Below are 12500 nucleotides of genomic sequence, written 5' to 3' on the forward strand. Positions count from 1 at the left end.
CCTCCCCTCCCCCCCTGACTCCCCCCTCCCTCCCTCTCCTCCCCCCACCCCCCCACCCCCCCTGACTCACCCCAACACCTCCACCACCTTGTGCTTGGTCAGCTCCTCTGCCAGGACCTCCATGCTGCAGTCTGTGATCTGGTTCACACACAACCTGGTGACATCATACACACGTTACCATGACATCATACACACGTTATCATGACATCATACACGTTATCATGACATCATACACACGTTATCATGACATCACACACACACGTTATCATGACATCATCCACACGTTATCATGACATCATACACACGTTATCATGACATCATACACGTTATCATGACATCATACACATGTTATCATGACATCATACACGTTATCATGACATCATACACATGTTATCATGACATCACACACACACGTTATCATGACATCATACACGTTATCATGACATCACACCCATCATACACACGTTATCATGACATCACACCCAGCATACACACGTTATCATGACATCACACCCAGCAAACACACGTTATCATATAACCTGGTGACTTCATATACATGTTATCATATAACCTGGTGACATCATACACATGTTATCATAACCTGGTGACAGCATACACATGTTATCATAACCTGGTGACATCATACACATGTTATCATAACCTGGTGACATCATACACATGTTATCATAACCTGGTGACATCATACACATGTTATCATATAACCTGGTGACATCATACACATGTTATCATATAACCTGGTGACATCATACACATGTTATCATAACCTGGTGACATCATACACATGTTATCATATAACCTGGTGAGATCATACACATGTTATCATAACCTGGTGACATCATACACATGTTATCATATAACCTGGTGACATCATATGTTATCATATAACCTGGTGACATCATACACATGTTATCATGACATCAGACCCATCATACACATTATCATATAACCTGGGAGACAAGCGCTCCACATAATATCATATCAACATCATACTTATCTTGTTATGACTTAAACTTTCAGAATAACGATGTAATAATAATAATAATAATAATAATAATAATAATTAGAATAATAATAATAATAGTAATAAGAATAAGAATAAGAATAGTAATAGTAATAATAATAATAGTAATAGTAATAATAATAGTAATAGTAATAATAATAATACGTATTATTATTATAATAGTAATAATAATAATAATAATAATAATAATTATTATTATAATAGTAATAATAATAGTAATAGTAATAATAATAATAATAATTATAATAATAATAATAGTAATAATAATAATAGTAATAATAATAATTTAAAAAGTAATAATAGTAATAATAGTAATAATAATAATAATAATAGTAATAATAATAATAGTAATAATAATAATAATTATAATAATAATAATAGTAATAATAATAATAGTAATAATAATAATAGTAATAATAATGGCCTCTGAGCCAGGTCAGTGGCCTCTGAGCCCCCCCCGCCTGCACCTGCTCCATCCCCCTCCCTCCCTCCCTCCCTCCCCCTCCCTCCCTCCCTCCCCCTCCTCACCTCACGATGGTCATGTAGCAGAAGGAGGGTCTGAGTTGTTCTACGCCGTAGTCTGTGATGTTGTTGTTGTCCATGTCCAGCGCCAGCCGCCTCCTCCTGTGCTGCAGCACGTAGTTTAATGCGCCGCAGTCCGCAGCGTGCACGTTGCAGTAGCCCAGCTTGATGTAGTCGGCCGTGATGCCCCGCGCCGCCAGGCGGGCCACGCCCCCACTTCCTGTCTCGAAGATGCAGCGTAGCATCCACAGGAAGTTGGGCAGCACGTGCACCTGGATGGATGGATGGATGGATGGAATGGAGGGAGGGAGGGATAAACAAAAAACAAATACTGGCTGATGTTGTTGTTGTCCATGTCCACGCCCAGCCTCTCTCCCCATCTCCATCCCTCCCTCCCTCTCCCTCCCTCCCCCTCTCTCCCTCCCTCCCAACCCCCTCTCTCTCTCCCTACGTCCCACCCCCTCCCTTACTCCCCCCAGGTATGTAACGACCCTACCTTGCTGCCCTCGTCCTCCGTGTGCTGTAGGGGCAGGCCTCTGAGGTGAGCCCTGACGCTGGATGACAGGAAGTGCTTGAGCACGGCGCGCTTCCTCCGGAGCAGCCCCGGGTCCACCAGACGCCCCAGCAGCCCGGTGGTGGACTTGGACAGCAGGCCGCACAGGAAGAGGTTGGCGTACTGGAGGTGCTCGTCCGTCCGGAACGGGTCTTGGGGGGTCTTGGGGGGGTGTGACCGGCGCCGGCCTGGAACGGAATGAATGGAGAACTTCTGGGTTCTGACAAGACGTTCTGTAGCAAGGGAAGTCTGTCTGAGCAAGGCAAGTCTGTCTGAGCAAGGCAAGAATCAACATTTGATTACCTGGGAGGGAGGGAGGGAGGGAGGGAAGGAGGGAGAGGGAGGGTGGGGGAGGGAGGGAGGGAGGGAAGGAGGTAGAGGGAGGGTGGGGGAGGGAGGTAGGGAAGGAGGTAGAGGGAGGGTGGCGGAGGGAGGGAGGGGGAGGGAGAGAGAGGGAGGGAGGGGAAGGGAGAGAGAGGGAGGGGGAGGGAGGGAGGGAGAGGGAGGGTGGGGGAGGGAGGGAGGGAGGGGGAGGGAGAGGGAGACTGGGGGAGGGAGGGAGAGGGAGGGTGGGGGAGGGAGGGGGAGGGAGAGAGAGGGAGGGAGAGGGAGGGTGGGGGAGGGAGGGAGGGGGAGGGAGGGAGGGAGAGGGAGGGTGGGGGAGAGAGAGACAGGGAGGGTGAGAGAGGGAGGGGGAGGGAGGGAGGGAGGGAGAGAGAGGGAGGGGGAGGGAGGGAGGGAGGGGGAGGGAGAGAGGGAGGGAAGGAGGGAGAGGGGAGGAGAGGGAGAGAGGGAGGGAGGGGGGAGGGAGAGGGAGAAAGAGGGAGGGGGAGGGAGAGAGGGAGGGAGGGAGGTGCCATGTTCCCCCTGTGTCGGGACTTTTCTGAGACCTTTAACTGTCAGACCTTTTTCTCTTTAGAAACCCTGAGGTCTGACGACCAAACCACCCTCAAGATGGAGCCCAAGCTCCAGACCTGGGGTGATGGGGCCTTTTCAGCCGCAGCCCCATCCCTCTGGAACGCCCTCCCCAACCACATCAGACAGGCCAACACCCTCCCAACATTTAAACAGGCCCTCAAAACCCACCTCTTCAAGCTCGCCTTCACCAGTTAACCCTCTCCCCCTCCCCTTCCCATGTGTCCCCAGCACTACCTCAATTAGGCCCCTATACTTTCTTTCTCTATTAATTTCTTGTTTCTTTCTATTATTACTACTCGATCTTTTCAGTTTGTAAAGCGTCTTTGAGTGTCTAGAAAAAGCTAAATAATGAGTCTAATGTATTACTATTATTATTATTATTATTATAAATATTTCCATAACAGGCCCTTACACGGCGCGCAGGGGAAGCAGGAAGTGATGCAACAGGAAGTCCTCCTCCGCCGGCTGCACTGGGTGAAGAAGCGCAGGAGGGAGGAGGGGGAGGAGGAGGGAGGGCGGGCGTCCAGGACCAGCGCCAGGGCCGACAGGAAGGACTGCAGGGTCAGGTGGAGGAACTCGAAGGTGGCGGGTGTCCCGCACGCATCGTACCGGCCCACCTGCCGCAGGAACCCCACCTGGAGATACGAGAACTATGAATGAATGAATGAAGACACCCACCACGTAACTAGAGTTACAACAGGAACATAGAGATATAAGAACTAGAGTTACAACAGGAACATAGAGATATAAGAACTAGAGTTACAACAGGAACATAGAGATATGAGAACTAGAGTTATAACAGGAACATAGAGATATAAGAACTAGAGTTACAACAGGAACATAGAGATATAAGAACTAGAGTTACAACAGGAACATAGAGATATAAGAACTAGAGTTACAACAGGAACATAGAGATATAAGAACTAGAGTTACAACAGGAACATAGAGATATAAGAACTAGAGTTACAACAGGAACATAGAGATATGAGAACTAGAGTTACAACAGGAACAGGAATGAAGGTGATGATGATGAAGGTGATGATGATGATGAAGATGATGATGATTATTGGTGTTATTATTATTATTGTTCTAATGATGATGATAATGATAATGAAGATGATGATGAAGATGATGATGATGAAGATAATGATGATGATGATGATGATGATGATTGTTACCCACCCGAATGTGGTGACAAATAAGGGAGTCCACACATATGTTTAAATGATCCAAATAAAGTAAAGTAAACATAAACTAAATAACATATGTATATGATTATGGATAAGTATCAGTAATGTATGCCATGAGTGAATGTCTGTATAATGTATGTTGTATGTGTAAGAGGTGTATGGATGTATGTAGTGTAAAACTGAAAGGCCCCAAAACCTGGTACCCAGAGACCTTACAAACAACCCCAACGGAACCAAATCAAAAGGAAGGAAGAGAGAGAGCTGAGGACACACCCATCTTATATACAGTATACATCCCCAGCTCCCCAAACCCAGGTGACACCACCTAACGACCCACCCACTCTGCCAAGGCTCCAGCCACAACCATGCAGGCCGAGTGGGAAGCGTCACATGATGATGAAAATGATGATGATGATGATGATGATGAAGATAATGATAATAATGATAATGAATGAATGAATGAATGAATGAAAGCATTTATTTCGAACATGTGTAGAGAGAAATAGTTATAACAACAAAAGACAAAACAAAAACAAGAAAAACAAACAAAACAAAAGACAAAACAAAACAAAAACAAGAAAAAACTAAACAAAACAAAAAACACTATTTACTTCACATGTCCGAAAAGGAGTAGGAAGAAGCATAAGCTTATTTAATCCTACCCCTTCTCCAATAAACAGAGATTAATAATTAATAATCAGCAGTTGACTTCAATATAAATATATATATATTTAAAAAATGTATTAAATCAAATGTATTTACATATTTACATATTGACCAACAATAGAAAACAGATCATGTAAATAAACAAATAATCTGTGAAAACAACAACTATCAAAGCCCTTCTTCCTCCTCGTACCTGGTGAAAACCATGTTTTTATACCGCTTTTTGAACTGGGTCATGCTTGGACACCGCTTTAGCTCCACACTCAATCCGTTCCACAGCTTGAATGAATGAATGAATGAATGAATGAATGAATGAATGGTCTTTATTGTCATTGCTATAGTACAGGTACCAAACAACGAAATTTAGGAGGGGTGGCTCCCCTGGTGTTAGGAAAGAAAAAAAAAATAAAAAAAACACAAGAAGGGAAGGAGCTGGTTTACATAAATAAAGGCTATGTACACTATCCACTATACTATACTGTACAGATAGACGACTAGGGTTGTCATATTGCACATAGTGTTATTGCACCTTCAATTAAAGTGTCGCAGTTTGCAGGCTTGAAATGTACATATCTGTGCCTCAGCACTACACCTGATTTTTTCAGTCCAGCAGCTGCCATCAATCCGTCCAGACTGTCCAGGGCCCAGAACCTAGGTCCGAGAACCTAGCTTCACTCCACATATAGAAATACAAAACCTTTTTAACGTTGTACGTACATAAATATGTTTTAAATGTAACTCCCCCCTCAAATTATAACTCCCATCTCTATCAAAAAACTATTTTTTAATATTCCTAGGGAGTAGGTTGTTATTTGCTTTATACATTATTTGTGCTGTTAGAAGGTGGACCAGATCCGTGAATTTTAATGTTTTTGATTTTAAGAATAATGAATTTGTGTGATCTCTATAACCGGAATTATGAATTAACCTTATGGCTCTTTTTTGCAATATTAATAGTGATTGTAGTCTACATTTATAAGTGTTGCCCCAAACCTCCGCACAATAATTTAAATATGGTAAAAGCAGTGAACAGTAGAGAGTGTGGAGTGATTTATGGTCCAGAACGTGTCTTGCCTTACTCAGTACTGAAATGCTTCTTGACAGTTTATTTCGGACATTTTTTATATGAGATGACCAGCTTATTCTATCATCAATTATCACACCAAGAAACTTAATTTCATGAACTCTTTCAATGTCCACACCATCTACCTGTATCTGTACTTGAGTATTCATTTTATAATTACCAAATAACATGTAGTTAGTTTTGCTTAGGTTTAATGATAATTTGTTTATGTCAAACCATCTTTTTAATTTGCACATTTCTGAAGTAATCATCTCCATTAGCTCCTTTAAATTCCCCCCAGAACAAAAAATATTTGTATCATCTGCGAATAGTACTAATTTTAATGTTTTTGATACCTTGCAAATATCATTTATATAAAGAATAAACAGTTTCGGACCCAATACTGACCCTTGGGGGACGCAACAAGCAATGTCCAAGCATGACGATGAATACTCTCCCAACTTCACAAATTGTTTCCTGTCTCTTAAATAACTTCTCACCCAGTGCAATGCTACCCCCCCTGATCCCATACCGTTCCAGTTTACTGATTAATATGTTGTGATTGATTGTGTCGAAAGCTTTTTTAAGATCAATGAATACTCCAACTGCATACTGTTTGTGGTCTATAGCGTTTGTAATTCCCTCGATTGATTCAATTAATGCCAGTGATGTTGAACTGTTTGATCTGAATCCGTATTGACTGTCAGAAAGTAATTTATGTTTATCTATGAATTTGTCTAATCTGTTATTGAATAGTTTTTCTAGAATTTTGGAGAATTGTGGAAGTAAAGAAATAGGCCTGTAATTTGTGAAGTGGTGTCTATCCCCAGTTTTATACAGCGGTACAACTTTAGCTATTTTCATTTTGTTAGGAAATGTACTGGTTTGGAACGATAAGTTACAGATATATGTCAGTGGTTCTGAAATCCCCTCAATTACCTTTTTCACAATTTTCATATTATAATAATAATGATAATGATGATGATGATGATGAAGACGACGATGATGATGAAGATGAAGATGAAGATGATGATGAAGATGATGATGAAGATAATGATAATAATGATAATGATGATGATGATGATGATGAAGATGATGATGATGAAGAAGAAGATGATGATGATGATGAAGATGATGATGATGAAGATTACGTACCTGGTGGTCTTCCTCCGTGAGGCCGCAGGCCGCCAGGTCATCCTGGCTGAGCAGGAAGCGGCCCTCCTCCAGCCCGCGCAGTGCCAGCCTAGCGAACGCAGCCAGCGGCCGCAGCCCTGCGACGAAGGTGTCCGCCGTGCACCTGCAACCACAAGCACATCTTCATCATCATCATCATCATCATTAGAACAATAATACCAATAATCATCATCATCATCATCATCACCATTAGAACAATAATAATAATAACACCAATAATAATCATCATCATCATCATCATCATCACAGATCCTTTCTTACAGGTATGTCCAGGGTCTAACAGGACAGGTGTGTTTCTAACAGGACAGGTGTGTTTCTAACAGGACAGGTGTGTCTAGGGTCTAACAGGACAGGTGTGTGGGGTCCCAGGTGTGTCTATAGCAGGACAGGTGTGGGGTCCCAGGTGTGTGGGGGGTCCCAGGTGTGTGGGGTCCCAGGTGTGTGGGGTCCCAGGTGTGTGGGGTCTCAGGTATGTGGGGGGTCCCAGGTGTGTGTGGGGTCTCAGGTATGTGGGGTCCCAGGTGTGTGTGGGGTCTTAGGTGTGTGTGGGGTCCCAGGTGTGTGGGGTCCCAGGTGTGTGGGGTCTCAGGTATGTGGGGTCCCAGGTGTGTGTGGGGTCTTAGGTGTGTATGGGGTCCCAGGTGTGTGGGGTCCCAGGTGTGTGTGGGGTCCCAGGTGTGGGGGGTCCCAGGTGTGTGTGGGATCCCAGGTGTGTGTGGAGTCTTAGGTGTATGTGGGGTCCCAGGTGTGTGGGGGGTCCCAGGTGTGTGTGGGGTCTTAGGTATGTGGGGTCCCAGGTGTGTGTGGGGTCCCAGGTGTGTGGGGTCCCAGGTGTGTGTGGAGTCTTAGGTGTGTGTGGGGTCCCAGGTGTGTGTGGGGTCCCAGGTGTGTGTGGAGTCTTAGGTGTGTGTGGGGTCCCAGGTGAGTGTGGGGTCCCAGGTGTGTGTGGAGTCCCAGGTGTGTGTGGGGTCCCAGGTGTGTGGGGTCCCAGGTGTGTGTGGAGTCTTAGGTGTGTGTGGAGTCCCAGGTGTGTATGGAGTCCCATGTGTGTGTGGGGTCCCAGGTGTGTGGGGGGTCCGAGGTGTATGTGGGGTCCCAGGTGTGTGTGGGGTCCCAGGTGTGTGTGGAGTCCCAGGTGTGTGTGGAGTCCCAGGTGTGTGTGGAGTCCCAGGTGTGTGTGGGGTCTTAGGTGTGTGGGGGGTCCCAGGTGTGTGTGGAGTCTTAGGTGTGTGGGGGGTCCCAGGTGTGTGGGGGGTCCCAGGTGTGTGTGGAGTCCCAGGTGTGTGGGGTCCCAGGTGTGTGTGGGGTCCCAGGTGTGTGTGGAGTCCCAGGTGTGTGGGGTCCCAGGTGTGTGGGGGGTCCCAGGTGTGTGTGGGGTCTTAGGTGTGTGGGGTCTCAGGTGTGTGGGGTCTCAGGTATGTGGGGTCCCAGGTGTGTGTGGGGTCCCAGGTGTGTGTGGGGTCCCAGGTGTGTGTGGGGTCCCAGGTGTGTGTGGGGTCCCAGGTGTGTGGGGGGTCCCAGGGTGCGCGCCTCACCTGGTGCTCCTCCTGAGGAGGCCCGGGGGCGGCTGGGTGGCCGAGCGGCTGAGGAAGACTTCGGCCAGCAGGAGGAAGACCCCAGTCAGGGTGACGCCGCCGACGTCGGGCAGCTGGAGGAAGTGGTCGTCTGTGGCGTGGAGGTGCTTGAAGCTCTTGAAGACGATCCAGCAGAAGAGCGGTGTGGTGCAGAGGCTGCAGAGGTGGGGGCTGGCCGCCATCTGGACCCTCACCTGGGGGCAGTCGGTCGCATAAACATAGATTAAGACTGGTCTAAGCCTTAGACTAGTCTTATATTCTTATAAACCTAGATTAAGACTGGTCTAAGCCTTAGACTAGTCTTATGTTCTCATAAACATAGATTAAGACTGGTCTAAGCCTTAGACTAGTCTTATGTTCGCATAAACATAGATTAAGACTGGCCTAAGCCTTAGACTAGTCTTATGTTCGCATAAACATAGATTAATACTGGTCTAAGCCTTAGACTAGTCTTATATTCTCATAAACATATATTAAGACTGGTCTAAGCCTTAGACTAGTCTTATATTCTTATAAACATAGATTAAGACTGGTCTAAGCCTTAGACTAGTCTTATTATCATAAACATAGATTAAGACTGGTCTAAGCCTTAGACTAGTCTTATTATCATAAACATAGATTAAGACTGGTCTAAGCCTTAGACTAGTCTTATATTATCATAAACATAGATTAAGACTGGTCTAAGCCTTAGACTAGTCTTATTATCATAAACATAGATTAAGACTGGTCTAAGCCTTAGACTAGTCTTATATTATCATAAACATAGATTAAGACTGGCCTAAGCCTTAGACTAGTCTTATATTTTCATAAACATAGATTAAGACTGGTCTAAGCCTTAGACTAGTTTTATGTTCAAATAAACATAGATTAAGACTGGTCTAACCTTAGACTAGTCTTATGTTCGCATAAACATAGATTAAGACTTAATCAGCCATGAGGGGTCATTTGAGCCCCCCAAAAAGTTATATCTTTGCACTCGAAATTTCAGGACCCTCCTTTCATGACTTTTCCTAGATATGTGCGTCCTACCATCCAGTATTCTTACATTTTCAAAATCACACCAGGATAAGCTAGGATAAAGCTATTTTGCAGTTTCTCTGTGTAGGAAGCAGGCTAATTTACAAGCGGCCAACTAGTGGTTGTTGTATGTAAATAGCAGCTTGACCCCTGAGGCGGCTCTTTTAGTAGGTAAAAGAAGGCTCGGCCCCCCATGGTGCGGAGCCTGGTATAGGGGACCTGGAGGAGCAAACTGTTTGAAGACCTGAGGGTGCGGGTGGAGGTTTGTGGAGTGATGAGTTCTTGCAGATAGGGAGGTGAATGAATGAATGGACTTTATTGTCATTGCTACAGTACAGGTACCAAACAACGAAATTTAGGAGGGGTCCTTTGATGCGTGTCCGTTGATGCATTTGTGGGTGAGAAGAAGGACTTTGTAGTCAACCCTGAATGAGACAGGGAGCCAGTGTAGTGAGTGTAGAATGGGGGTTATGTGCTCGTATTTGCGGACTCTCATCAGGATCCTGGCAACGATGTTCTGGATGTATTGCAGCTTCTGTATGCTTTTGCCAGGAATCCCTGGTAGAGCGCATTGCAGTAGTCCAGCCTTGCAGAGATAAAGGCATGGACACGCTTCTCTGTATCTGACAGGGTTAGAGTGGGATGGAGTTTGGAAATATTTCTGAGATGATAGAAGGAGGTTTTGCACAGGTGTTTTATATGATTACTGAAGATCAGGTGAGGGTCAAACCTAACCCCCAGATAGGCAAGCTTTATTCAACAGGAATATTTTAGAGTTTCTAGCCAAGACTGACTTAAAGTTAGATCTAAGTGTAAGACTGGGTCTATCTTTATTAAAGTGAGATCTAAGTCTAAGACTGGGTCTATCTTTATTAAAGTGAGATCTAAGTCTAAGACTGGGTCTATCTTTATTAAAGTGAGATCTAAGTCTAAGACTGGGTCTACCAATATTAAAGTGAGATCTAAGTCTAAGATTGGGTCTATCTTCATTAAAGTGAGATCTAAGTCTAAGACTGGGTCTATCTTTATTAAAGTGTGATCTAATTCTAAGACCGGGTCTATGTTTATTAAAGTGAGATCTAAGTCTAAGACTGGGTCTATCTTTATTAAAGTGAGATCTAAGTCGAAGACTGGGTCTATCTTTATTAAAGTGAGATCTAAGTCTAAGACTGGGTCTATCTTTATTAAAGTGAGATCTAAGTCTATGACCGGGTCTATGTTTATTAAAGTGAGATCTAAGTCTAAGACTGGGTCTATCTTTATTAAAGTGAGATCTAAGTCTAAGACTGGGTCTATCTTTATTAAAGTGAGATCTAAGTCTAAGACTGGGTCTACCAATATTAAAGTGAGATCTAAGTCTAAGACTGGGTCTATCTTCATTAAAGTGAGATCTAAGTCTAAGACTGGGTCTATCTTTATTAAAGTGAGATCTAATTCTAAGACCGGGTCTATGTTTATTAAAGTGAGATCTAAGTCTAAGACTGGGTCTATCTTTATTAAAGTGAGATCTAAGTCTAAGACCAGGTCTATCTCCATGCACCCTCACCTGGTCCCGCTGCTGGGTCTCGGGGAAGTGGAGGGCGGTGTAGGTCTGGAGGTGGGCCGGCGAGAAGCCGCGCAGCGCCACATGCTTCCTGGGTCGTACGATGTGTATATACGAACACACAAACACAACTTTATTAGTCCACCCTGTTATGACCGATCTTCTGCTCTGCTCTCCACAACCACGCACACGCACACACGCACACACACGCACACACACGCACCTCACCTGACCACCTCAGTACCCTGACCTTACCTGTCCTGACCTGACCTCCTCAGTACCTGACCTTACCTGACCTCCTCAGTACCTGACCTTACCTGACCTCCTCAGTACCTGACCTTACCTGTCCAGACCTTACCTGACCTTACCTGTCCTGACCTTACCTGACCTGACCTGACCTCCTCAGTACCTGACCTTACCTGACCTTACCTGACCTCCTCAGTACCTGTCCTTACCTGTCCTCACCTGGCCTGTCCTCACCTGACCTCCTCAGTACCTGACCTTACCTAAACTTACCTGACCTCCTCAGTACCTGACCTTACCTGTCCTCACCTGACCTGACCTTACCTCCTCAGTACCTGACCTTACCTGACCTGTCCTTACCTGTCCTGACCTTACCTGACCTTACCTGTCCTGACCTTACCTGTCCTTACCTGACCTTACCTGTCCTGACCTTACCTGACCTCCTCAGTTCCTGACCTTACCTGACCTCCTCAGTACCTGACCTTACCTGACCTCCTCAGTACCTGACCTTACCTGACCTCCTCAGTACCTGACCTTACCTGACCTCCTCAGTACCTGACCTTACCTGACCTCCTCAGTACCTGACCTTACCTGACCTCCTCAGTACCTGACCTTACCTGACCTCCTCAGTACCTGACCTTACCTGACCTCCTCAGTACCTGACCTTACCTGACCTCCTCAGTACCTGACCTTACCTGACCTTACCTGACCTGTCCTTACCTGACCTCCTCAGTACCTGTCCTTACCTGACCTTACCTGACCTGTCTTTACCTGACCTGTCTTTACCTGACCTTACCTGACCACCTCAGTACCTGACCTTACCTGTCCTGACCTTACCTGACCTGTCCCTACCTGACCTTACCTGAGCTTACCTGACCTTACCTGACCTTACCTGACCTTACCTGACCACCCCAGTACCTGACCTTACCTGACCTGTCCTTACCTGACCTGACCTGACCTGTCCTTACCTGACCT

General features: G+C 45.4%; 1 protein-coding gene across 1 annotated transcript in view; it reads right to left on the reverse strand.

Annotated features, from left to right (window-relative positions):
- The window catches only part of nod1 (nucleotide-binding oligomerization domain containing 1), a gene marked incomplete at both ends in the record, with an annotated part of 32745 nt that overhangs the window by 11242 nt on the left and 9003 nt on the right, over positions 1-12500 (reverse strand). The window contains 7 exons of the mRNA XM_080541111.1: positions 71-154; positions 1571-1836; positions 2061-2305; positions 3448-3670; positions 7110-7251; positions 8684-8916; positions 11286-11373. Of these exons, the coding sequence (XP_080397237.1) occupies positions 71-154; positions 1571-1836; positions 2061-2305; positions 3448-3670; positions 7110-7251; positions 8684-8916; positions 11286-11373 (1281 nt within the window). The remainder of the gene's footprint in view (positions 1-70; positions 155-1570; positions 1837-2060; positions 2306-3447; positions 3671-7109; positions 7252-8683; positions 8917-11285; positions 11374-12500) is intronic.

The sequence above is a fragment of the Nansenia antarctica genome (genome assembly GCF_963989245.1).
Source record: "Nansenia antarctica genome assembly, chromosome: 10".
Lineage (NCBI taxonomy): Eukaryota > Metazoa > Chordata > Actinopteri > Argentiniformes > Microstomatidae > Nansenia > Nansenia antarctica.